Source organism: Amblyomma maculatum, chromosome 3, assembly GCF_055883805.1.
Source record: "Amblyomma maculatum isolate TAMU_Amacu chromosome 3, ASM5588380v1, whole genome shotgun sequence".
Taxonomy (NCBI): domain Eukaryota; kingdom Metazoa; phylum Arthropoda; class Arachnida; order Ixodida; family Ixodidae; genus Amblyomma; species Amblyomma maculatum.
In genome coordinates, this window is record NC_139346.1 from 191,683,137 (window position 1) to 191,708,110 (window position 24,974).

Sequence of the window (24,974 nt, forward strand, 5' to 3'; positions counted from 1 at the left end):
GAAGCGACGCCGGCGACCGGAAAATTGTCGCTTTGGCGCGTCGCCTGTCGTCGCCGCTTCCGCCGCCGCTGCCGCAAGCAACGAGGACTGCCCCCGCTTCTTCCTCTGCTTCGTCATCTTCATGTTAGATAGTTCCTCGTCTTCTTTTTCTCTTCGTGTTTCGCTTTTTTTTGCAGTTTCCTAATCCTGATCGCCCGCTTACTTAGCCATATTTTTTTGCGGGGGTCGTCCCAGAACCATTCGCTCATGTTTCACTGCTTTCATCCGTTCTTTTCTCGGTATCAGCAGAAAGAAGGGGAGAGTGCGCACGCGTTGGTGCAGAGGAAGAAGAGAGTGGGAGAGAGACGGCCCTTCTCGTATCGAGAGACCGATGTGTTCTGGAAGGACGGAAACTTGGATAGATGGCGCTGTCGAACACGCCCCGCACTCGTTTCGGCGCCCTGCCGTCATCTTTTCCATCGGAGGCGCTCCGTTACTTTTGGTCCCGCGCTGCTCATCTCTGTTCCCTGGGTGCTGCTTTCTGGTGGAAGCGGCGGCGCTTTTCCGTCTCCGTCTTCGGTTGGCGGACCCTGTCCTGGGCTGGGGTGCGGTGAAGGAGGGCAGGCCGGCGGCGATGTCTCTGTTGTTGGTCGCTGGCTCGCCTGTATGTGGGACGAATGGGAAAGTGGCGTGTCCTGGTTTTCCAGCTTTCATGCTATTTTCGAACATGTGGCTTGTATGGTCGGCGAAATCGCGCAGAAGCATATTTATTACTTAAATTTCAAGATAGTACTACATTTATTGGCGAATTCATGGAGAAACGTTGGGCGTTAGACTGGAGTTGCTCGTTTTTTATGTTATGGTATTATCTTAAAGTTCCTAACAAAAAGAAAAAAACAATACAGGCAATCAATTGGATTGATGGCGAGGAAATGCGACGTTTTTGTTTTTTTGTTTTTGTTCACTCGCTAATGTACTCAGATTCCAACTAAAAACTGATTCACTCGCCAATCTGTTCCTTGATGATCCCATTGCATTTAGAAACCTGTTCCGATTCTGATTCTATCCTTATTCTATTCTTGTTCGTGATCACTTTTTTTTGCTCAGTTTTGCCTAATTGTTTTCAGTCCAGCCTCTCTCTCTCTCTCCTACAAGTGGAAGGGATTTTCCCCCACTCCACTTACCAACCATGGCACTTGAAGGCTTCACACGGAGGCCCCGCCGTGCAATTCTAGCCTTCTTGACACTCACAGTGGTGGCCCATAAAAATTTGTATGCTTCATACGCTCGCGTTTGTGTGGCTGTAGAGTTGCGGGATTATATCCAGTCAGCATTCAGGGAAACTGAGTGATGGCGGTGACACGAGCCGGTAACTGGCGGATGCCATGGACGTTCACGCGATGTCCGAGAAAGTACAACTCTGCAACACCAAACTTGCTTTTCGGTCCATTGACCACAAGACCTAAACAGCTGAACCTTGCGAGGACTTGACGCAGGTGGAGTTTGTGGGCCTCTGTCGTAGGGCTGAAGACGAGCATGCCATCAATATAGGCAAAGCAGCTCGTCAAACCGCATAGGACTTGGTCAACAAAGCGCTGAAAAGTCTGGGCCGCATTGCGAAGACCGAAATGCATCCTCAGATATTCAAATATGCCTAAAGGCGTAATAATGGCTGTCTTCGGGATATCCGAGGGTTCCACAGGAATCTGGTGATATGCGTTCACGAGATCAACCTTGCTGAAGATGGTGCAGCCATGAAGAGCCGTTGTAAAATCCTAGATATGGGAAACCGGGTAGCGGTCAGGGACTGTGGCCTCGTTGAGAGCCCGGTAATCGCAGCATGGAAGCCAGTCGCCTTTCTTTTAGGGCGCCATGTGGAGCTCGATACCCAAGGACTGGAGGAGAGACGGATGAAGCCAAGCTCGGGCTCGAATCCTTGTTCGGCGACAGTGAAGCGATCCGGTGCGAAGCGGCGAGCGCGTGCAAACACGGGAGGCCCAGCAGTCACAATATGATGAGTCACGTTGTGAGCGACCGGTGCTTGAAGGGACAGGGGTCGGAAGACGTGCAGATACTCGGCAAGTACGGTGGACCAAGGGTCGGGAACTCTGCTGTGCGCCTGGAGGAGCCGGAGGGGTGGATCGCGGCAAGAGACGCCTTGGATGACTAGGCTTGTTGCGCAATCCAGTATGCTGTTTTTCAGCATGTCAAATAGGAGCCTGTAGTGCCATAGGAAGTCGGCGCCGATTATTGGCGAGCGCGCGTCCGCGACGACAAATACCCAGCGAAAGGTACAGCGGAGTCTGATGTCAAGTGTCACCGACTTCTGGCCGTATGACCGTACGGTCGATCCGTTGACTGCGGTCAGAGATGGAGAGTCTGAAGGGCGGCGTCACTCAGCCAACCTATAGGCGGAAGAACACAGATCTCGGCACCGGTGTCGATTAGATAGCGGACTTTCGTTATGCGACATGGAAGAGGCGACTGGATCGAGGGCCGAGAACACCGGCCGCCTTCAGTGCGGTCGGACCGTTTCCCGCGAGGAGCAGGGCTGACGGCATTGGCGTGCGCGAGAGCCGTAGTGGCGGTGGTACCAGCAATAGGTCCTGGAGGGCGGAGAACGGTTGCCAGGAGTACTGTGGCTGGTATGGCGAGATAGAAGAGATGAGGAACGCGGCCGGCGAGTACGAACGGCTGCAACTTGAGCTGTAAGCCGCGCTACTTGCCGAGAGAGCTCCTCATTAGCATCGGTGAGGCGGGCATAGCGATCGTCAGTAGCTGAACTGGGCAACTGAGGGGCAAGAGGGCGATGAATTGTTTCCAGGGAGGCGAGGGATTCCAGTGTTTGAGATGGTCACGGTCAGGGTCGTGCGCACCTGTGGTGGTAGGCGTTGCAGGAAGAGCTCCCGCAAGAGTGCGCTGTCATGTGAAGCAGCGGAGTCATGCGACGCAACAGCTCGGTAGGCTTGCGACCTCCGAGCTCTTCGGAGGTAAGGAGCTGCTGCAGACGACGCGGCTCCGTTTCAGAAGTTCGCTGGATGAGCGCGTCGCCCGAAGATCATCGTAACGACGATCGGCAGGCGGAAAGCGGAGGACATCGCGAACAATCGCAGCAGTAGTAGGCGCGAGCGTTGCAATGACGTGATCGAACACGGTTACCTGTGAAGTGACACGGTGCCGGCGGAACAAGGCCTCGATTGTGAGGAACCAAAGTTTCGAGTTCGATTACCAGAAGTCGGGGAGCTTGAGAGCGGATACCGCGGACTCATGAGGTGGAGCCGTGTGACGCGGCGGAGACGGTACATGAGTGGGGGGATCCATGGCCATGGCTTACACGATGGAAGGTAAGCGGAGTATCGAGCTCCGGGCGCTGATAGGCCTTGCGAAGCTGCTGATGCAATCGCAGGGCAGGGCAGGAGCAGAGAGCAAAGACGTGAAATCCGGAGTCACCAAATTTGTGGAGATGAGTCATAGATACACTTGTTTTCAGGTCTCTACAAATATATTTGACAGGACCCGCTGAGTCAGGCGGAAACGGGACAGCAAACCGCCGGCATTCAGTCCTGCAGCCAAGAAAAACAATCTGCGCGTGCTTGGAAGGCGTGATGAGGCTGTCTTCTTCTTCTGCGGCCGTACCACGATGGCATGCTACATACACCTCTACAATCCTCGCTAGTTAGATAGAGGCGGGAGTGGGTGCCCGATCGACTAGATTAGAATAGCAGAATTACTATTTTACCTTTTTTGAACGCCTAATATGCATTGGTCCGCGTGCAGTTCTGCGCGACATGAGTACCTTACTACGCCTGTCGCTCGCTATCGAGAAATTGGACGAGAAGGACAGGCAAGTTGGTGACGGCGTTCGTCCGCGCGTCTTACGTTTGTCCTCTCGCTTTCGCTCGGTTCCATTTAGAGTGTCAAGAACTTGTCTTCAAAGTCGAGGCGATGTCAAGATCAAACCGACCGCTACGATTCGACTAGAGGGTTTTGTTCGAATTTCACGCGATATATACCATTATTGAAAACTGCAAGGTCTCCAGCAAGACGTTGTTGCGAAATAAGAGCGTATAATTCGGAAAGTATCTGCCACTGTAGAGTGAAGAGAATGGAAAGGTGGGCGGGTCAGTGGAGGTTACTTAGATATTCTGTCCTGTGCTGATTTAGTATTTGCGCGTGTCTCTGCTTATTCTCTCTTTTTAGAGGGTCGCGCCCGCGTAGACATAATGGACTGTAACGTCAACTCTCGCTGTGACTCGTGCAAATTTACTGACGAAAGTCGAAGACCATATCTGTGCTTCTGTGTACGGCCCTTCGTATGTTGGGGACGGTGATTGCGACCCTAGTCGATCCTGCACGCGTTTGTGCGTAGTCCTGTATGCGGATTGATCACGCCAGAGAGCGCACTCCTGTATACCGCGCGGATCTACATACGTAGAAATCGAGTGGGAACTCGGAGCAAGAGGAAAAGAAGGGAAATAAAAGTAAAGCAAGAAGCAAGCGTTGGCGGTGTATCAGTGGAGCGTGCGCGTCAGATTACGTACGCTGCGCTCGGCCCGCTGTGCTCCAGCGAGCCGTCGTCCTCAAGGAGCACGGACGGGTTCCCTCGAGCAGCGGCGGTGGCGGCGACGGTATAGTAACGGAGCGCTAAGACGTGCTGCTCTGCCACCGAGGAAGAAACGGAGACCCCACTTCTTCGTGTTCTTTTTCCTCTCCCTTTGCGATCGTTCGCGAGCCGGGTATACGTCAAGTGATGCGCCGCCGAACGGAAGGAAAAGCAGGGAGCAAGACGGGAAGCGGGGGAGGGAGAAGTGGGAGGGATAGACCATTATCACCGGGGGTTTCGGATGAGCGGGCGCAACGGAGCGGGTCTTCCGAAACGCCCAGGCTTGTCACTGTTGGGTGATTTTCTTTCGTCCCCCCCCCCCCCCCCCCTCTCCCCCCTTCTCATCATCCTTTTCTTTTTTCTCGTGCTTCTGTGTGTGCCTTCAGCGGAAACTTCTTGCACGTGAGAAGGTCTGTCGGACGCCTGTTAACTTTGATACGCGTGGATACATGCCGTCGTTTACTCGCGGCTATTTTGTGCGCTCTCTGGTATCCTTCTTCTTCTTTTTTTTTCTTTTTTTTCGTTCGTGCTTTCTAACGTCACCGACGTTATCATCGATTGTGTCATCTTCCTGCCCTTTGTTTCTGGCTGAATATACATTTATTTTTACTGAAGCTGTCGCTACTTTGTGTCTTCTCTGTTTGCTGCGCCCGTGAGCGTTTCCCCGCGGTTTCTGGGCGGTGTGCACAGATTATCGCGGTCCTTATTGCCCCTGTGATTCCAGTGCGCGCACATTTGTGCTTCGCAGAGCGGACGAGTCTGGGAGGGAAACGCGAAGAAGGAAGGAAAGAATATGAGACGGGCCAAGTAGTTGTGCGACAGGGCGTTAGGCCTAACCTACATGCTTACGTTGCTTGGGAAGGTGCTGTGGGCTTATTGCAGGCCTAAATAGGAGTGGCTTTGTTATGCATGTGCGCTGTAGCGAAATTGATATGTTTTAGTTTTAGTAGCAGAGTATCAATCAAGGCGCAGGCGTGTGCGTATAGTACTTTTTTCAAAGCTGAATCGAATACGAGTAATGAGAGCACCTAACGGAGGCGAATTTAATATATTTACCCATATTCGCTCACCCCGCCGGGGTGGCGCAATGGTTGCCGCGCTCGACTACTGTTCCCAAAAACGCGGGATCGAATCCCGGTCTCGGCGGCCGCTTTTAGATGGAGGCGAAAAGCTAGGCGCTCGTGTGCTGCCAGTGCACGTTAAAGAACCTTAGGTGGTCGAAATTTCCGGAGCCCTCCACTACGACGTCTCTCATAGCCTGAGTCACTCTGGGACGTTAAACCCCACAAACCAAACCAAACCATATATTCGCTCATTATGCGAATATCAATACAACAGGAATTGTCTGTCGAAATAGGGGAGGCTGGCGGCGCCATAGAGTGCAGCGTCACCTCTTGCTATACTCGTGACAACAAAGAACGAACTGACGCCCAATAAAAGAGAAGAGGGAAGAGATGCATGTGTAAATCATGGCATCCGAGATTGGGGATATAAAGCACGGTTTGCTAAACACGCCTGAACTGTTCCTCGCCGCCTGAGCTTGGGAAATCGAGCGGCATTCATGGAGCGCGCGGAGAAGGAAAGTGGGTCATGCCGTCGAAATAAAGAAACGAACACGGTAAAGGCGCTACTGCTACTGAAATTTATTGCGCGAACTGGCCTCTAATAATAGCAAGGTGCCAGCTGAGAAGAGTACAAACAAAACAACTGACATGACTCTGTGGCGACAAGCTTGTGAAATCAATGTGAACGGTCGGTTAGGAACAAAAGTTATTTTTCTGACAGCGAAACGGAAGGCGTGCTGACACAATCTTCACCTGCTTTTTTTATTAGGCATGCTTCAATAATCTCTCTCACATCTATGTTCTTACTGGTGACAATTGCGTCAGAAAACATCGGAGCACAATGTTTGCGCAATGCGCAGCAAGGTGCCCTTTTATGGTAACTTCCCCGCATTATTATGATGCTCAAGCAACCGCCCATTGAAACATCTTCCAATTTGTCCGATGTATTCCTTGCCGTACGGTAGTGGAATACTGTAAACCACTTCCACCTCACACGGTACAAAAGGTTCACGATGTTTTATGCGGCAGCCCTTTGGGGACACCTTTTCAGACTTTACCTTTGCGCACAGGCTACCAAGTTCTACAGGTGCTGAGAAAACAACCTTCACATCAATCCTGCTGGCAATCTTTTTCAGGTTATGGCCAACACTATGGACGCACGGAACGACGACTCTCTTTTTGTTTCTTCGCTGATCGGTTCCACTATTGTAACGCTTCTTCTTTATCGTGAAAACTTCTTTTAGAGTTGTCATTCAAAAAAGTTATCAGTTGGTTAGAGCTGCTAATCACGCAAGGATCGTAATTTGGTAAAACTGTGGCCAATTGGTAAAACCTTGGTTAATTGGTCAACTGGTAAAATCGAGAGAACAAAAAGAGAGTCGTCGTTCCGTACGTGTCATAGTACTGGCCATAACCTGAAAAAGATTGCAAGCAGGGTTGGCGTCAAGCTTGTTTTCTCAGCACCTGTAAAGCTTGGTAGACTGCGCAAAGGTGTCACCGAAGGGCCGCCGCATAAACACCGTGGACGTTTTGTACCGTTTGAGGCGGGAGTGGCTTACAGTATTCCACTATCGCGCGGCAAAGAATACATCGGAAAAGCTGGAAGATGTTTTAATGAGCGGTTGCTTGGGCATCATAACGATGCGGGGAAGTTGCCATAAAAGGGCACATTGCTGCGCATTGCAGAGGGGGCAAAGATTGGGCTCCCATGTTTTCTGACGCACGCGTCATTAGTAACCACAAAAATACGAGATATGTCATTGAAGCATGTCTAATCGAAAAAGCAGGTGAAGATTGTGTCAGCACGCCTTCCATTTCGCTGTCGGAAGGCGTGCACCGACCTTACACATTGATTAATGTCACAAGCTTGTCGCCACAGAGTTATGCCATTTGTTTTGTTTGTAATCTTTTTTTTGTGAATTTAAATTGTAAATTTTAATTGCGATAGCGCCTTTTCCGTGTTCGCTTCCTTTTTTTAGTCCTGTTCATTTTGCGCCGTGTATCTCTACTCTTATCATGTACCAATTTGGTCAACAGTCGATTTTTCTGGTCATCAAAATAGCTGTCGATTAAATATGTGGCGTGTCTTTTTCGATCTTCGTGCTAGTTATTCGAAACGTATTCGGAAGCTTGAGAGCGTATTCGAATATTTTCAAATAAATTTTATTGGGCGCTGTTTGATTTATTTAGCAAATGGAATACGCGGATCTTCGATTTTTTATTCGAAAATTTCGACTATTTTCACAGCTCTACCGAGACGCGGGGAACACAGGGCATGATAAGACTCCCTTTTGTTGCCAGGGTAGAACATTGCGGGCAGTGAGACGCTGATGTATATTCTGGGGACATGTCTCCTGTATTATTTCATTTAAGAGAAGGTATTTTTTTTTTTTTTTTCACTTATTCACATAATCATTCATTCGCCGATGTGTGTCTATGCTAGGCGGAGTGCTTGATGGAAAGAAAAGGGCACAAAAAAGATATCTTTTTGTTGTTGTTGTTGTTTCTGTGATAGGTTTGCTGAAGTTGTCGTTATGGCCGTTTTCTTACTGATTTTGAAAGTACATAGCAAAAAAAAAAAAAAAAAAACAAACAAACAAAAAAAAAAGACGTTAAAAACACGTGCACCGAGAGAACACAGAAACGGTGCCGTTTTCTTGCGCTAGTGGCTATGAATATTTTCTAATAGTCTCATTTGCCGTCCTTACTGATATTTTGAGAGGGCCGAGAAAAAAAGGTAAATGCACGGAAACTAGCTGTACGCTCAAAATTGCATATGGTAGTGGTGTTGCATGGCACAAAGATATAAATGAAGAGGGGCACATCGCGCACGGTCCCACTCACTTGTGCTCGGGTGGCGTACGTAGCTCAGCGGAAAAAGCTAGGAATACAATCGTTAAAAAAAAATTGAGCCTCCAGTTTTCGCCCCCCCCCCCCCCCCCCCCCCCCCCCCACCCCACCCCTACCTTCTTTCGTACATCAAAGCGAAGTCTGCCACACTTGGTTCGGCATAATCACTCAGTACTCTCGCTGGGGACTGATAACAAGCCCTGTATTGTAACTGGGGCGTATGGGAGGAGTGCCGTGGCCGTGACCCGACCGCGTCATTTCACGAGGAGGAAGACGGTATTTAGGGATGTACATTGGCCGCAGTCGGCTGGCGATGATGGACGATGGCTGCCTGACGTAGCCGTCGCAAGAACGTTCGGAGATCTCTCTCTCCTTTCTTCTTTCCTTCTCCATGCGCTCAATACCCCTCGATTTCTCGACATGCCCGTGCGTCGGCTTGATCATGCGCGGATGTTTTACAGCACACGGATGGTTTGTAGAGGGCACTGAACGTCAAGCAAGCATCGACGTTGATGAAACTGACCCAAATAAAACGACATTCCAGATTGCAGGGCCCTCTAGGCGAACGCTGGCCTATCGAGATACGTTTAGGGAGGAGGCCCACTTCTATCTTGGTCGCGTATTGAGCTACCTTTTCTCGTGATCGCGGTGCTCTACGTAGATTTGTTCGCAGCATTAACTCCTTTCTTATATATATTTTGTTTCAAAATCCATCAGCTACGTGCGTTGCTACTGTCAGCGCTTCTTTTCGGTAGTTTCTGCCAATGCTCCATATCTGGTCTGTACAGCTGTTGGCGTCCTTTCGGGGTGGAGGCGCGTAAGAATCTATTACTTCGGGCCTACCCAGCCAACATTGCTCATGAAAGCTATATAATAATTTGGCTGCCTTGCTTTTATCCCGTCCCGCTAGGTGATTCCGGGTGCTGCTCGCTCTGGGCAGCATGGTGTCATAAATAATGTCCCCGAGAGCGCACAGACTTCGGTCCACCTGAATAACAGCATCCGCCGCAGTGACCCAGTGGAATTTCGCGTTTGACTGCGGATCCTAATGAGGAGTTCGATCCCAACTGTGGCGACCGCCTATCGACGGAGGCGAGATTCAAAAGTGCCTATTTGTTGTGTGATGTCAGCGCACGTTAGGGTGTCTGGTGGTCCGAATTAAATCGAAGTCCTCTACTGCAGCGTCCATCGAAGCCCGTGTGTCGCTTACGCACATAAACATACTGCACGACCTGAATAACGTTCTTCCCAGATATAATCCGGATTCGGGAGTTTTAGGGAACTGCGTACTTATACGACGGCGATTCCTGAAATATTGTGGTTTCGGCCCCTGTGAAGGGTGCTTTACCACACGCGTGCTAAGCATGCGGGAAAGCTCTCCGTCTGTTTGTATGGAGGGCGCGCATGGGGAAAATAGTTCTTGATTGGTTATGCGCTCTTTGGCGAAAGTAATTAGAATTCAGTGTTCGCTGTCATATAATATTTCCTTTTATTCAGCGACGTGTTGAATACGAGAACAATTTTGCGTATTGCGCCATAATGAACTTATGCCATTTATTTCATGTCAGTCGTCATGTTAGAGAACGGTTAGTGCGACTAGTAAGTGAAGAGTAGTAATTAAGGGGTAATTTTATCCGGCATTTACTGCAGTGCAAACTGTTGCCCAGCTTTCGAGCATAAAAATGCGTTCGCAGAGCGTAAACGGATATGCTCGGAATAACCTGAGCCAGCATCTCGCCAACTGGCTCACTTGTGTTGTTGCTAACTCCAAGTTGGGGAGAATTCAACCGTGACTAATAACGTTCGCGGCAGGGCCCGAGAAAGAACGCTCCACGAGCATCTCTCGGCGCCCGTAGCATATCGCTCCCGGCCAGTGTGATGAGGCGGGCGGGTGCCAGCAGCCTACTTAATTAATACGTGCGCGCCGGTTCGCGTTTGTTGAACTCGACGGGTGCGGCACGAGGCACGCTTTTGTTGAGGCTACCGCTGCAATCTCGCGAGGAAATCTATATGGTGTACCGTAGATGACCCGACACCTATTTCTGCGTCTCTCAAAGGCGCGTTTGTTAAGCGTTACGCGTACACAGTAAGCGCTCCATTGAACGCTCGCGGAGAGTGCTGGAGCTGCCACTGTTTGCAGCCTGCACCTTTTTTCGGTGGGGTGGGGATTTTTATCGGTGTCTTCTCGCGGTGTAACGGGACAGTTTACCGTGCCTTTCATTTGCTCATAAACTCCCTCTCCGTAGGGAAAGCTGCACTTTCGTTTCATTTGTGGAGGGGAACTGGAAGAGCGCGAAGATAAGGGTTGCACTGGGCGTGGTGTTATAGTACGCCGTCGCTGCTGTCGTGTTCCAGCTACCGACGAGCGTTGCTAAGTTGCGCCTTCGTACAATATGGCTATCGCCCGGCAAACTGCTTCAGTACCGCGTCCGGAAAGTCGCCTGTCACGCCGATCATTAACATTTAATGTCAGGGAGTTCGGCCGGTCTGTGTGACTCAGCTTATCGCATTGTGAACGATCTTTGAATCATCTTTCAATAAAAAAAAAATAAAAATAAATAAAAGATCGATCATGCGCTTCTTCCATGAGCCGTGCCACTTTGTAGGTGGCCTGTACACGTGGGAGTCCTCCGCTCCGGCTCACAGATGGGATAATGAAATGGGATGGTCCCTCGTTAATTCTAATTGGAACTCGCTTAATTTGAACATCCACTCTATTCGGATGCGAGGCCTCGAAAGGCGCCCTTTAATCTCGACTCCTTATAGTTTCTACAAACGTTCTCAATTGTAGAAGCTTAAAATGCGACGATGCCGTTTTGGCTGACGCCTTGTTAACCACTTTCTTGAAAAGGGACCGAGTCTAATCGCTCATTAGGCAGGTGCTGCAGAGGTCATCCGGCCTGTGGTCTCCGCCCGAGTTGCGCAGAGGTGCCGAGTCTGGCAGGCTGCTTCGATCTACGGCCAGATTTCGCCTTGTGACGCGCATAGCGGCGCTCCTCCCGTATGCAGATACCAGCGAGGACACAGGGAGAAGGACGAGAGAGGAAGAGCAGGTTGAACGCAGGGAGCCCGGAAAGTGGCTCACCTAATCGAATGGAGCGCCCCGTGTCCGGGCATCGGAGCAAAGAAAGCTAAGCGCGCGCCAAGCGTGGCAGAAGCGCGCTGCGTGGCGTTACACGAGGCCTCAAAAAGCCTTTCGATGTATGGGTGGCCCCCCACCGAACCTCTTGTTAGCCTCGCTTTAGGCTAAAAACGGCCTCCGCTCTGTACGCGGACGATATGCGAGCGGGGGCCAGAAAGCTCTTATACGTGTAGTCTGGGCAGAGAACGGTCCTGCTAGCGAAAGTGGTAAAGGGAAAGCGGCTTCCGGATAGGGAGAGAAGCTTGTTCCTTGCATGTCTCTCTAGCGGAGGCTGCATGGATGCTTCTTTACCTTATCTTTCTTCGGTTCCGCACCTGCCTTTCCTCCTCTCTCGCCACCCTATACATTAGTCATATTTGCGTTTGAGCGCTCCTTATTTTATTTACTGTTTCTTATGTTTGGGATTATATTTACGTGTTTGGTGGCTTTTCTCGAGCTACAGTAGAGCGCTTCGCCGCACACGATCGCAAGAGCTTCGCCAAACATTTAAAAATCTGCGCTTCCAACTTTGGATTTCACGATATTGTAGTTTTTTTTCTTTTTTCAAGTAAACTTCGGTCATTTTGTAAGAAGACTGCAAAAAAATAAAAATAAGAAAACGGGCTTACTCATCTTTTTTCTTCCCCTCTTTATGCATCGGTTTCTTTTGAGCCGACGTTGATGCAGTTTATCTTAGCGTGTTTTTTCCTTCGTACTACGTGTAAGGCAGTGCTATCCTTGCTCTGTGTTAGCCGTCGGAACGTCTCCGGCATAGCAGGTTTTTTTGCTCGTAAAAAAAGAAAAAAAAAAAAAAGATAAGAAAGAGGTATTCGATATGGGAAAAGGCAGAACAAGCCCATCTCGCTTTCCCATCCGAGTCGTTCCGGATCTGGTGCGTGTTATCTATATCCTCCCATATTTCTCTAGCATGGAGCTTGAATGAGGTTAGCCGCACAAACACGCCGTGGGCTAGTCAATAATTTCCACCTTATTTTGCGTCATGTCTAGACGAGAATTGGGGAAGGAAAGAGGAAGGGCTCGGTGGCGGTGCTTGGGCGATTTGTGAGGCAAAAAAATATAATGGGGGGGGGGGGGGGGGGCGGATAAATGGAATGAATAGGGGAGGCGGAGAGCGCTGCTTGCGGCGCCGAAAGGCTGTTCCGACAAGCCAGCGAACTAGGAGAGCTCGTCCGAGCTGCCGCCTTATTTCCCTTTATTTCGTGAAATACGTCCGCGGAGCCGTCCCGGGAGTCTCATTCTGGGACTCAGACCTCGCCTCGTGCTTGGTTGCGCTGTCTCGGCTATGCTTCCTTTTCATCCGCGTGCCTGTACAGACATGCCATTCTTCGTCGCATGCTTTGTGTGCGCCGCCCCATGTCTCGTATGGTCTTCCTCGCAGTAAGTTCGCAACCGCTCTCGACGTCATGCTCACGTCGTTCCCTCCGCACACTCCCGTTTTCCCCGCTCGGGTCTCCTTTTTCCCCCAGTTTTTTTGCGTACTTTCGTTTCGGAATACACACGGAGCGTGCGCGGGAATTGGCCGGGGAAGCACGGACCAGTCAAAGAAAGAATGACTGTGTTCTTTTATTTGCACCTTTTGCTTTTTTTTTTTTTCCTCCAACGCGGCTTGTTTCTATGGGGACGGATGTTGCCACATAGTCAGGAACGAGCGCGTTGCCCGGAACGGCGCCATTGTGAGGAGTTTTAACGAGTTTATCGCGCCAGTTAGGCCGTTAACTGGATTGGACGTGTGGTGTCGGAGGAAAGAGGCGAGACGGACAAAGAAAGAGATAGCAAGGAAGGAGGGTAAAGCTAAAATTATAAGCAAAAACGGAAGAGCGAGACTGTTGCGGACTCCGGCGCGGTAAGGCAGCGCGATCTGTTGCGTATAGTGCGAAAGGCCGTGCAGCATGTGCATGGCGGCGTGTGATAAAATAGTTTTCTTTTTAATTTCGAGGGTGGCGTAGAGTTAATAGTTTTCTCTCGCTGTGCTTGTCCTCAAAATGTCGATAAGTGCGTCGAGAGCGCGTAGGGGCCGCTTATTATTCATTCACGCTAAAAACATGCATTGGGCGTTGAAGACTAGCGAGTCGATCCTGTACGCGAGGAAGAGCTTCGCGAATTCGTCCGGTATGCAGTCACTAGACTCCAGGTGTAGCTTCTTCAACGCTGCATGGTACTTTCATAGTATCTGTGTCCTGTCTGAGACCTGGTTCCTGCAGCTCCGTTGGCTGCTGCCGCGACACTGTCGGTGTTTGTCGCCGACTCTGCGGAAGGGGGGGATTATTCAACGCCCTCCTTCTCGTGTGCCTTCGCTAGTCGTGTAGGTGTTGTACATAACTGGTGAAGTTTGTCTTATCGTGAATGTATGCTTCGGCCTCTGTTCCGAACTCTTGCTACCTGATGGTCGCTGAGGTTGAACTGAAACCCGGCATGCCCATGTTGTGTGGGTGTGGCTTTCACCAGCTTATGCATCGTCCATTGATAGGGCGGCTACTGTACTGTAGGCTGACGGGCCTAGAAGAGCTGACTTGTCCCGAGTGAGAATGCAGGCTGGTAGTACCGCGCATTCTGCTTTCGGTGATTGGCCATCCTTTGGCCACGCATTTTGGCGCATTGGGGCAGCTTTCTATGAATACCCCCGATTTAATGTGAGTTGTAATCGTATTGCTCACGATCTGAGTGGGCTCGCAACAGAAATTCAAGCGTGATTTTCTGGAGAAAGCTTTATTGGAATCTTAGGTGAAGCTACTGCGACCGAATTTGAATTGCTAGAACTGGGCTTGCATTTTTTTTTTTAGAGCGCCGTTCATTGGAGCGCAGGAAGGTGTTAACATGCGTGTATTTATCTTTGGGGACTCTCCGTCAACAGTTGATATTTGGTGTCTTTCTTTTCTGCGAATGAATTCCTTGCAGTCGTGACGGTGAGAGCAAAACATAGCCTGTCACTGCCTATGTATAAGCTGTTACTTTGAGGACAATAATATGATAGAAAAGGGATGAAACCCGCCGAGAACGGAGAACGCTGATTTCACACAGTTTTGGTCCTTCTTTTTGACCGCCGGCAGGGACACACAGTCGAGCCCGCTTATAACGGTGACTTTTATATCGAGCGCTCGCTTATTACGAAGGGGGCACTGTTGCTGTCAAACTGTGCATTAGGGCAGTCACCTTGCATTTCTGATACAGCGAAAACGAGGAGGCGCTGTAAACTTGGCCCCGCAGTCAGAGGCCTCGAGCTTTCTGCGGAAGCAAGAGCGCCTCCAAGTCTTCGCCTCCCTCATAAAGAAAAAACATTGCCACCCTGCCGAGAAATAAAAGAGGGCGAGGCGTGTACAATGCCGACGAAACAGTTTATTGTACCAGATGCGACCAGTAAAAACGCATCCCTCGAAAGATGATTCCCAACACTAGTGGAAACAGCGAATATTTCGCATTGCCATGTCTTTTTGTGCGTAAGCATGAACAGCAGTGATGGGTTCCTTGAGAGCCATGTTCTCGTACTCTACACAAGTACGGTACATCCGTCCCTGGAGGCCTTGAAGACGGATGTTCTCCTTATTGTTTCATATTTTACTCAACGAGTGTGGAGACACACGCGCGAGTTCGCTTAATGCCGTGTTGCGGTCGACCATGACGTGGCGGAAAAAAAAAAAAAAAAAAAAGCCATGGTCTTGATCTTGCTCGGTGACTTTGCGGCGCAGCACATGCTGCCTTTTCTCTCTGCGGTTAATATGCTCTTCTACTACCGAATGTGACGGAGAAAACCAGCTGCTGGGTAGCTACGTGCTGCAAATGACCTTATTTATTTATTTATTTTTTCGTTGATTTATTTAGGATACCCTCAAGGCTACACGGCATTACAGAGGAGGGTGGTTACACAAACTAATACAGCTGAACATACAATATGAGCGTAGTTTTGCAAATAGTTGCTGGTTATACAATTTTAATGAATGCATTCTTGAAATAAACGGGGGTCATTAATTAGTGCTGGTGATGCGGCAAAGTGCTTCTTGTCGGATGTACAGGGTAAAAATGAATGAAAATAAGTCTTCTCTCTGCAGAATGGTACTCCAGCTTTGTAGGCGTGTTGCATCCGCGGTGACCTGTACTATTAGGTTAAAAGAAGTTCTTCGGGCTGGTGAGAATGGTGAAAAATTTTACGGAAAAGACAGAGACATAGTGTTTTACGACGAGACGCGAGGGATGGCAAACCGAGACTGGCTTTCATGCTGAATATGCTTGTACATTGTTATAATTAGAGAGGATGAACAGCAGTCACTAGCGCGTGCTGATAGCGAATGATAGACCAGATTTCGACGTCCCTGCAGGAATCCCCTTGACGCTATGCATGTGCAGAGCCTACTTTAAAAGCACCACAAATTTCTTCCGTAATGTAGTGTTTGCGGATACGTGAAACGACGTTGGGCGCTCTCGAACATCTACGTTATCGGAGGCACAGGAATTTGTGCCGAAGCGCCCCGGGGGCAGTGCTGGAAAGATTTAATTTCTCCCGGGATGACTTCGTTGGTGCGTGGGATGATGCCGACATCACAGTGCTGTACACCGCTGACGTAAACGTTGTCGCGATCAGATGAGCACACCCCCAGAGCCAGGAATCTGGTCAGGACCATGTAGGGAAGCCACAGGTTTTCGTGAACGCTTCAACCGCGATTCGATAAAACAGGTTCCTAAAGCGGAAGAAACGTTGGTAGCAAGGGCCTCGGCGAGGAGCGTAAACTTTTTTTTTTTTTTTTTTTTGAGTATAGAAGCGCCACTTTTATCAGACTGCATTTTTGGCTATAAAAAGAGGAGTCCGCTTACTGCGACCTTCGGATATAACGAAAGATCTCTGCGAAAACGTCAGGTTCGTTACAAATGGGCTGGACTGCGCTCGTATCGCGAGCTTCAATCGGTACCATGCACTCTGGCACGTCCGCTTAGAAATATTAGGCGCTCGCAGCCGCAATTCCGCGCGTGCTGGGAAAGCGAAATTCTAGTGTGCTACATCGATGCGACGGGGCCTCTGGCGCGTGAGGCGCGATTTTCAGTGAGCGTTACCAAAACGCCCTTTTGTGAGGGAGGGGGGGGGGGGGGGGGGGGGGGGGCAAGCTTTATTCAGGTTGTTTTTCCTGTCGATGGGTGAGCGCGCGGGAAGGGTTTGCAGAGAGACATTTGGGAAACGTCGAAGGCGCCATTTTTTACCGCGGCGCCGTCGCCGGAAGTAAGGCAGAAGCAAGCAAGCAAGCAAACAAACAAACAAACAAACAAGAGCAAGACCGACACGCGAGGCGGTGAGGTTTGCGCGAAGCGAGCGACCCTTTCGCTTTACTCGCGCGCGGGGGCAAGCGGGGTGCACGAGCCATTAGTTACTCCTCCCGGACCTGGCAAGCTAACGGAGCGCGCGTCGGCCGCTGCTGCTCCATTTGCTTCTTCATTTGCCTGTTTGTTGTGTTTTGCCCCGAGGTACTGCTGACTCGTGGCGCGGATCGCTCGATTCTGCCTGCCTAAGCTCGGGCGGCCTCTGTTTCTGATTGTTCCTTCCGTGCCTTGCTTCCGCTAGTTTTTTGAAAACGCTATCTCTGACGCGCTATCTTACGCGTTTTGATTTTGATTTTATTTGTTTGTTTGTTTGGCCTTTTGTTTAGCTGCTTGTCAGTAAGATTCTTTCTTGTGGTGCGAAACGTGACGTTCCCGTTGCTTTGTCTCGTCACAATCGTTTTATTGCTACAGGGTTCCTGTTTGTTTCTTTGAATTCTTTTTCCCCTCGCTGCAGCGAAATAGAATTTTCACCATTTCGTCGGTCTGTTTGCCAAGGTGTTTTTGCCCCTGAAGAAGAAGAAAAAAAAAAAAAAAAGAACGCCCTCGTGCTCTCTTTAATATTCTTTTGTGTCCGTTGTGATATCCTTAGGTACAATGTCTCGACAGGTGTCGCACCATGAATGCGCACAGCTTTATCGCGGGCGAATTGGTTTTAAGCCCGACAGCGGGCCACGACTGCTCTGGTTTATTCCTCGCGTCCGTGCGCACTTACACGCTTGCTCTTCCAACAAGGCGTAATTAGCGCGTCGCTGTTTGTCGCGGCCGCCACTTCCGAGTGTGCGTGCATTCTAGAAGTGGGGGGAAAAGGATAAGGAAACAAAGAAATAAGCGGGAAGTTTTACCGAGCTGTTTATTAACGCCATTTTGTTTTATGCGTTCTGTCTTCCCGCTATGGGAGAAACATATTCAGCGAGGGACACCTTTTGGTTTTTGCTTCGGGCGTGTCACCTCATTCGTTTCTTCTTTTTTTCTCTCTCTCTCTGCCTGTCCCTCTCTTTCCCGTGCCCTCTCTTCTCTCAACAGGGGCATATGGAACGTGCCCTTCGTGAACGGGGCGTACCTGATCAATGGGTCGCTGGTCAAGTCGCGCGAGAAATTCCCATCCTTCATCAACGGTCTCCTGGACCCCGACATGGCCTTCTGCAAGAACATGCGCGAAAAGGTACGGGCTCCAGCTGCAGAATCGCCCTTTTCCCACCGCTCTTCCTTTTCTCATTTTTAGCATTTTCTGCGCGCAGTCGCAAATGCGTGTGTTGTGAAGCGTTCCTTTTTCTCGTTTATCTTCTATGATTCGTCGCTGCTGGGTTCTGTTTTTCGGAATGACATCCGATAAAAAGAAGGAAAAAAAAAAAGGAAGATTGAAGTTCGAGCAAATTGTGCATTTATTACCGGCCGAGACGGTTCGGAAAGTGCCCATTTTGCTTGCAAAATAATCAGCGGACGCACTTGCTTGCATGACGGCCTTTCCTAGCGTCTCCCTACGGTCTCGTTTATAGTGCGAGGTAGTTGTGACCGAACTGTCATAATCAGTACGTTTTGCGGGGAAACTCGGATTTATATCTTCGACGTAGTACGGCAGCAAAATATTAAATGGCCCCGCCGTGGTGGTGCAGTCGTGGCGGCCGCTTTTAGATGGAGGCGAAAAGCTAAGCGCCCGTGTGCTGTCAGTGCACGTTAAAGGACCTTAGGTGGTCGAAATTTTCGGAGTCCTCCACTACGGCGTCTCTCATAGCCTGAGTCGCTTTGGGACGTTAAACCCCACAAACCAAACCAAAATATTAAATGCGTTTCCTTGTCCCCCTGTATTCTGTATCCTGTAAGTTGGCCTGTATCGATAAACTGTCACATTATAATTACATACGCGGTACGTAAAAGTTTTGAAAAGGTTAAAAAAAGCTGTGAAAAAAATTCGGCAGAAGCACTTAACACTACCTGCGTGTATCAGTGCGACAGCTTTATAGTCCCGCGGGTTGTTTCGCCTGTTGTTTTCGACATGTATTTAAGTTCTTTCTCCTGGTATTGCATTCGATGTGCGCATGTTGCACGTAGACTGGCATATGCTTTACGCTATTCCGGAAGCTGCGTTCGCCGAAACCCGAGTTTGAAAGCATTCAAATGGACGTACAGTCTCAGTCAAAGTTTATAGCCCTGGGGGTCTGCTTCTAAGCCGCGTTATGGACTCCTTTCTATTACGTGGCATTCGTTCTCATTGACGAGTCACCTTTCGAGCTGTGCTGCACTCTGATGTGCGTTATTATATAACGTTAGAATTTACGTGATACATTACGCTTTCCACGCCGTTTTAATCTTGTTAAGGGACATCACACGGCGTAATCGCTGACTTAATCAAACGATGTTTGAAGCAGTTTGTTAAAGGGTCGACAGAACGACGTCCGTATAGGTTCTAGCCAGTTCGGCAACCTATGTGTTCAAAGGTGATCATATAGAGATGGATGCAGATGTGCACATGGATGTGGGCATTACCGTATAGATTGCTGTATTGTACAAAGTCGGCGCTTCGTCTAACCTTTCAGGTCTTTCTGAAGAGGACTAAAAAATCTACTAAAGCTGTAGTCGCTTTATGCAGTTAGGTTGGTATAAAGTAAGGAAAAGTAAAATCTTTATGATGACGTGCGTTGGTTTCCAGACGTACGACAGTGCAGTGTAACTGTAGCCCTCCTCTCTACTCTTCCAAACGCTCTACATATAAAGAAACTTATCGTATCTTTATTCTGTCATTTCGCTTTGAGCATGTTGCACTTGTGCGCTGGTGAAGTAAACGGTCAAGTTAGTGTTATCAGATGCTGGACTCTTCTTAGACGCACGGTATAGGGGAGGTTTTCCCTTTCAGGCATCGTAGCGGGGTCCGCGTCGGGAAGTGATCGTTCAATTTCCGGACATTGCTACGGGGGAAAACTTTTCTGCGTCGGAAAGTAGAAAAAAAAAGTTACAAAGCAAAAATAAGAAGACCAGCGCAGAGAATATCGGCTAGAAATTTGAAGTATTCGCGGCACTAGCTCCCCAACACGAACGTTGCGCACTTTGCGGCGTTTGATGTTGCCGTGGGGAGCTCAGGAATCGCGCCGCTCCAGTCGATCGCCGTCATCACGCGTCGGCGATCTCGGCTGTACTGCATGGCTCCCTTTTGGATGCGCCAGGTTTTAGCATAGTTTCTTGCTTAACGGCTCTGCCACGGTTGCGAACTTCGCGGAGTGCTGCTTTTTCAGACTTTTGTCGTTATGCGGATATTTTTATTTGCGGTGTTCTGGAAGCGCGCCGGACAAATTTATAATAACGTCGCGAGTCGCGAGGAAAACTTGTGGGCGCGCCGAATACGAAATCAGAGAAAAATGACGCGCTTTTATTAGCGGGTAGCTCGCGCTTTCTAGCAAGCGAATCCGTCCCTTGTGATCTCAACTTAGTCTCTTTGTCTGTGTCTATCACCCACCATTTTTCTTTCTTTTTTTTTGCGAAATTTTGTCAATCTTTTCGCGTGCTGGTGCTCTGATGGTTAGTGAAGTCGATTAGTTTCTCTTGTCATTGTCGTTTTTGTCATGTGTGTCGGCCGTTCTACTTTTTTTATCGCCTTTTTGGTTTCCGCTCTGTTTGTTCTGGGCTGCTTGCAGCGGTGCGAGATAAAATAGCGTTTATTTGAGGCCTCATTTATTGATTAGCGATTGTCCTTGTCAACAAGGATTTTCACTTTATTGTTGCGGGGGAGCGGTGGTGGGGCCGGTGCTGGAAACATTTATTGCCAGTATTACAGAGGGTGGAGGTGCACCCCTTAATGGCACTTAAGGGCCCTCTTACAAAGCAAAGGAGAGCCCTTGGAGGGCTGCGGTTCTGAAACAAGGCGTTTCACCTAGATTGGCTTGAGTCAAAATTTAAAAGGAAGGAAACAGTTTCTAGTGCCTTGTAGTGATTAGAGCAGCACATTGTTGCAAGTTATTGTGTTGGCATCGTTCAGTCGAATATAGAACTTTTTTATTACTGATTATGGTGCCTAACGTTCAGGTATTTAATATGTCCACTGCTTTTCATTTCATAGAGCACAAAATACTTCTCATTCTGATCACAGTCGTGTTCAGGTATCATTAGCGATTAAGCTCCGATGGCTCCGTGACCTCTTAGCACGTAATCAGTGACCATCTCTGTTTGCAGATTGTTGAGTCGCCTATGCGAGCAAAATTGGCCGTTAAAGACTGATTAAAACCTGCAGAGTGCCTTCACTAGCTCATGCAGGACTCTAGACGTGGCCCTTCCATCCCTTAATATCCGCGAACCGGCCGTATGCGATGCGCGCATAATGAGCACGAAAAACTTGTCTATCGTCTTCGAGTTTTTAGCGCCCTTCAGATCGCGACGGCCTCCTAACAGTTTTGTTCGAACAAGGCATCGTCGGCATTTTTTTGTTCGGTTTTTTGTTGGGAAACACTACAAATCAGTTAGTGCTTCCGTGCGCATTTGTTTTGGCGCCCGAGATTTCGTTATCGGCCCGTTGTGGTTGAAAGTGTAAAGAGGGGCTTTTCTGCATGGATTTGTGTTATGTGGGGAAGCCACGCGCAAGATGCACAAGGGGTTGTTGCGTTTGGCGCAACAAAGTGTCCGTGCAGGCTTGTACCCAGGGAGATTCTGTAGGTCTTTCTCAGCTGTTAACATTGGCAATCTTTATTTTATTGTTCCAGGGAATATTTATGTACGTGACAAACATGGACAAATATGGCCATCTGGTGAATGGCGAAACATTTGACATCAGGCAGAAGAACCCAGACTTCTATGAGATCTACAGCAATCAAAAGGTAGGAGTGTTTAGTCACATGCACGCGGGGTGGACTTTTTATCAGAGAGAGCGGAAGAGAATTTCTTTGAAAACACGATTCGAAGACACACACACACTGCACACACACACACACACACACACATTACTTCTTCAGTATTTTCTATTTTGCTCTATAACTTTCTTATATGCATAACACAGGAACAAAATATTATATAACAGCAATGACATTCACGTTTTCTGCAGCAGATGTGGAGTAAGGTAACATTAGTTTTGAAGTTTTATTGTGCTTACATTATGTGTGGTTCTGTGTATTACACATCTTTGTCTGCATTGAAATGGTCAGTTATAGATGGTGTTACCTGTGTCAACAAAATGCTCGTTTTTGTAATTGAAATAACTTTTGTCTGTTTAGCAATTGTGCTTCTAAATGTTTAGTAACTGCAGTAGTGCTTGTAACGTGTGCTCTGACTGGCTTTTCATATATTTGCAGGACTGGGAGCAACGTTATATTCATGAAAATTACACCAAGGTTCTTGATCCGAAGTACAACGTTGACATGGTAAAGTTCTTAAACTTAGTTATTCAAGCTATGCTTTCCACTTGTAGTCTTTTTATCGATTGTGATGCCTACTAACCAAATTTTTTTTTTTTTCAGCCTTGTCCTGATGTCTACTGGTTCCCTGTCGTCACAGAGACTTTCTGTGAACATCTGATTCAGATAATGGAGAACTTTGGAAAGTGGTCTAGTGGCACAAATGATGTATGTCATCAGCTCATAATGCGCATGAGGAGCTGTTCTTTACTAATGGTTTTTATTTACTGGGGGTTATTTAATTATTTAATTTTCTTGAATAAGTGTAGCATACTGAAAAGAGTAGAGACAGCAAATTTTATTTCTGTATTCTGCTTTTGAAATGATGCGTAGTACATCCAGACACTTGATTAGGTACGTGGATTATTTAAGAAAAAAAAAAGATAAATGATTTATATTTTAATGCTTTCTTTCATGTAGTTTCAGTTTCGATTTCAACTGCCACATGGCAGCTGTGACATCTGACAGATCTGACAGATGAACTGACGTCATGTGAAGTATGAAAAAACTGTGGTATGGTCGCGCCTTTGTTCATTTTAATTCACACCCATTCTTAATGCAAGCCTGCCCAAAAATGGAAATTGCAGAAATTTATTAGGTACAGATTAATTTCGCAGGTTTTTCATCACTCACGTGAACTCAACTTGTCTGTGATGTCACAGCCTTTGTTCAGCAATTGAAATTGAAACGGTAAGAGAAGAAAAAATTGTTTTTAGATTATTTAACTGGCACAGGTGAATGGTGTACTGTGACTCGTGTGCTATGCTATATTTTGCATCATTCCAAAGAAAAAAGGCGCATCCAAAATATTGCTGTGTCTACTCCTTTAAAGATGCAAAGAAAGGTTCAGGCTAGCTTTAGAGGCACTGTGCACTGAATGCCATAGAAGACAAGTATTATTTGGTGTTCCTAGAGTGCTCTTTCATTTTGACGACGGTTTCCAAAAGTCAAGGCCTGGTATTTTTAATTATATTACAGTTCTCTGGAGGATTACGTATATTTGCACATAATTATTAAGCTGGGGCAGTTTGTGCACATTGTGCTCCTATTATGGTTAACTATTAGTGCAGAATTCTTTTTCACTGCATGCTCAGTGCAGAAACACTAATGTGCACTCCAGAAGTATTAAATTTGCAATATTCTTGACCAAGTAAGTTTTTTTCTAGATATCAGACACATATTTAATTACATATCAGTGGTATTTATCATGAAAAGTCTCATTTCAAAAAAGCTGTAAATACTGCAAATTTCTAGTTGATACATGTAACGGGGACATGTGTCCCTAAGAGTATTTGTCTGCCTTTGAATGTAAATAGATTGTATGTCTTATCATCCATTTAAGCCTATTTTTATCTGTTACTGCGAAGCTACTTTGCCATATAAATTTTTAGCATATGAATTAAGCATAATCAAAAAGGCTGGTTGAAAAAACAGTTGAGCAGAGTGGAGAGATGCAGCTAGTGGGACACAAATGACCAAATTGAGGCAATGGTAGTTAGGGCTGCATCTAAATAGCTGCCCAGCACATGCCTGATGCTGACTGTGGAATACATTCAAAATTTATATGCAAAGGACAAAGGTAATTGCTTGCTTTGTTGCTTAAAGCAGCATTGAAAAGGTATAGCTTATTTTCTAATATGCCTAAAATAAATTTTGAATCAAGAACTGTTGGATTTCTTTAGCTGATGCTATTGGACTATAACCAGTCTGTTTTCCTTCTTTAGTTTCCTGATTTCTTATATTATTAGTAAAGTTTTCTGAAAGTCTTGTTTGTGCATGGTTCCTTATGTTGGTAATTTTTTTCTCTATGCCCTGAACTTTGTTGTGTTTTTCTAGGATGAGCGACTTGCTGGCGGCTATGAAAATGTCCCGACTCGGGACATTCACATGAATCAAGTTGGCTTAGAGCAGCACTGGCTCTTCTTCCTCAGAGAGTACATCCGGCCAGTGCAAGAAAAAGTGTTCTTGGGCTACTTTCATGATGTGAGTGGTCCTACACTGTGATTCATCGTTATAGTCAGGAGTTTGTCAAGATTTCATCTGTTCAGTTATCATGATGGAATTAGGGGAAGACTGAGTTGTTGTTTCAGACCCAGTGCAGGTTCCTTGTTCTCAATGAAGAAGAATTCCATATGGCATACGAAACATCGGTTGTGTCATCCTTGTCCTGTCAGTGACTGCTTTTCCTCATTTCAGTTCGTTACTATGCTTACGAGTTTGCATTTTCAGTACATTAGTGCAGTCTGCCTGTTTTACATACTGTTTATTTGGCAATAAATGTCAATTTCCTAAAGTTAGAATTTATACCAGATATCTTGTTTCTAACATTTGGGTAAAGCATCAGTGTAATTTTTTTTTTTTGGTCCCAAAGCCGAGATAAGTGCCTTTGTGCTTTCCTGTACATGTTACGATTGTCCATTCCTTTCAGCCTCCAAAGGCCATCATGAACTTTGTTGTTCGTTACCATCCCGAGGAGCAGTACTTCCTGCGCCCACACCACGACTCTTCAACCTACACAATTAACATAGCTCTTAACAGGCCTCACATTGACTATGAGGTGAGTTTTTACTTTGAAGTGCGCTCTGTATGTTCTAGATTTAATTTCAAGACCATCATCAAGACATTTCAAGACATCAACACAGATAGCTAGAATCAGGGGATCA

At 47.7% G+C, this 24,974-nt stretch overlaps 1 protein-coding gene across 3 annotated transcripts in view; it reads left to right on the forward strand.

Moving 5' to 3' along the window:
- Plod (procollagen lysyl hydroxylase) overlaps window positions 1-24,974 on the forward strand; it is a 128,488-nt gene that overhangs the window by 99,727 nt on the left and 3,787 nt on the right. For all 3 annotated transcript variants that reach the window (XM_084599095.1, XM_084599096.1, XM_084599098.1), the window contains 6 exons: window positions 17,963-18,101; window positions 21,625-21,738; window positions 22,210-22,278; window positions 22,375-22,479; window positions 24,148-24,294; window positions 24,740-24,868. In XM_084599095.1, the coding sequence (XP_084455221.1) occupies window positions 17,963-18,101; window positions 21,625-21,738; window positions 22,210-22,278; window positions 22,375-22,479; window positions 24,148-24,294; window positions 24,740-24,868 (703 nt within the window). The remainder of the gene's footprint in view (window positions 1-17,962; window positions 18,102-21,624; window positions 21,739-22,209; window positions 22,279-22,374; window positions 22,480-24,147; window positions 24,295-24,739; window positions 24,869-24,974) is intronic.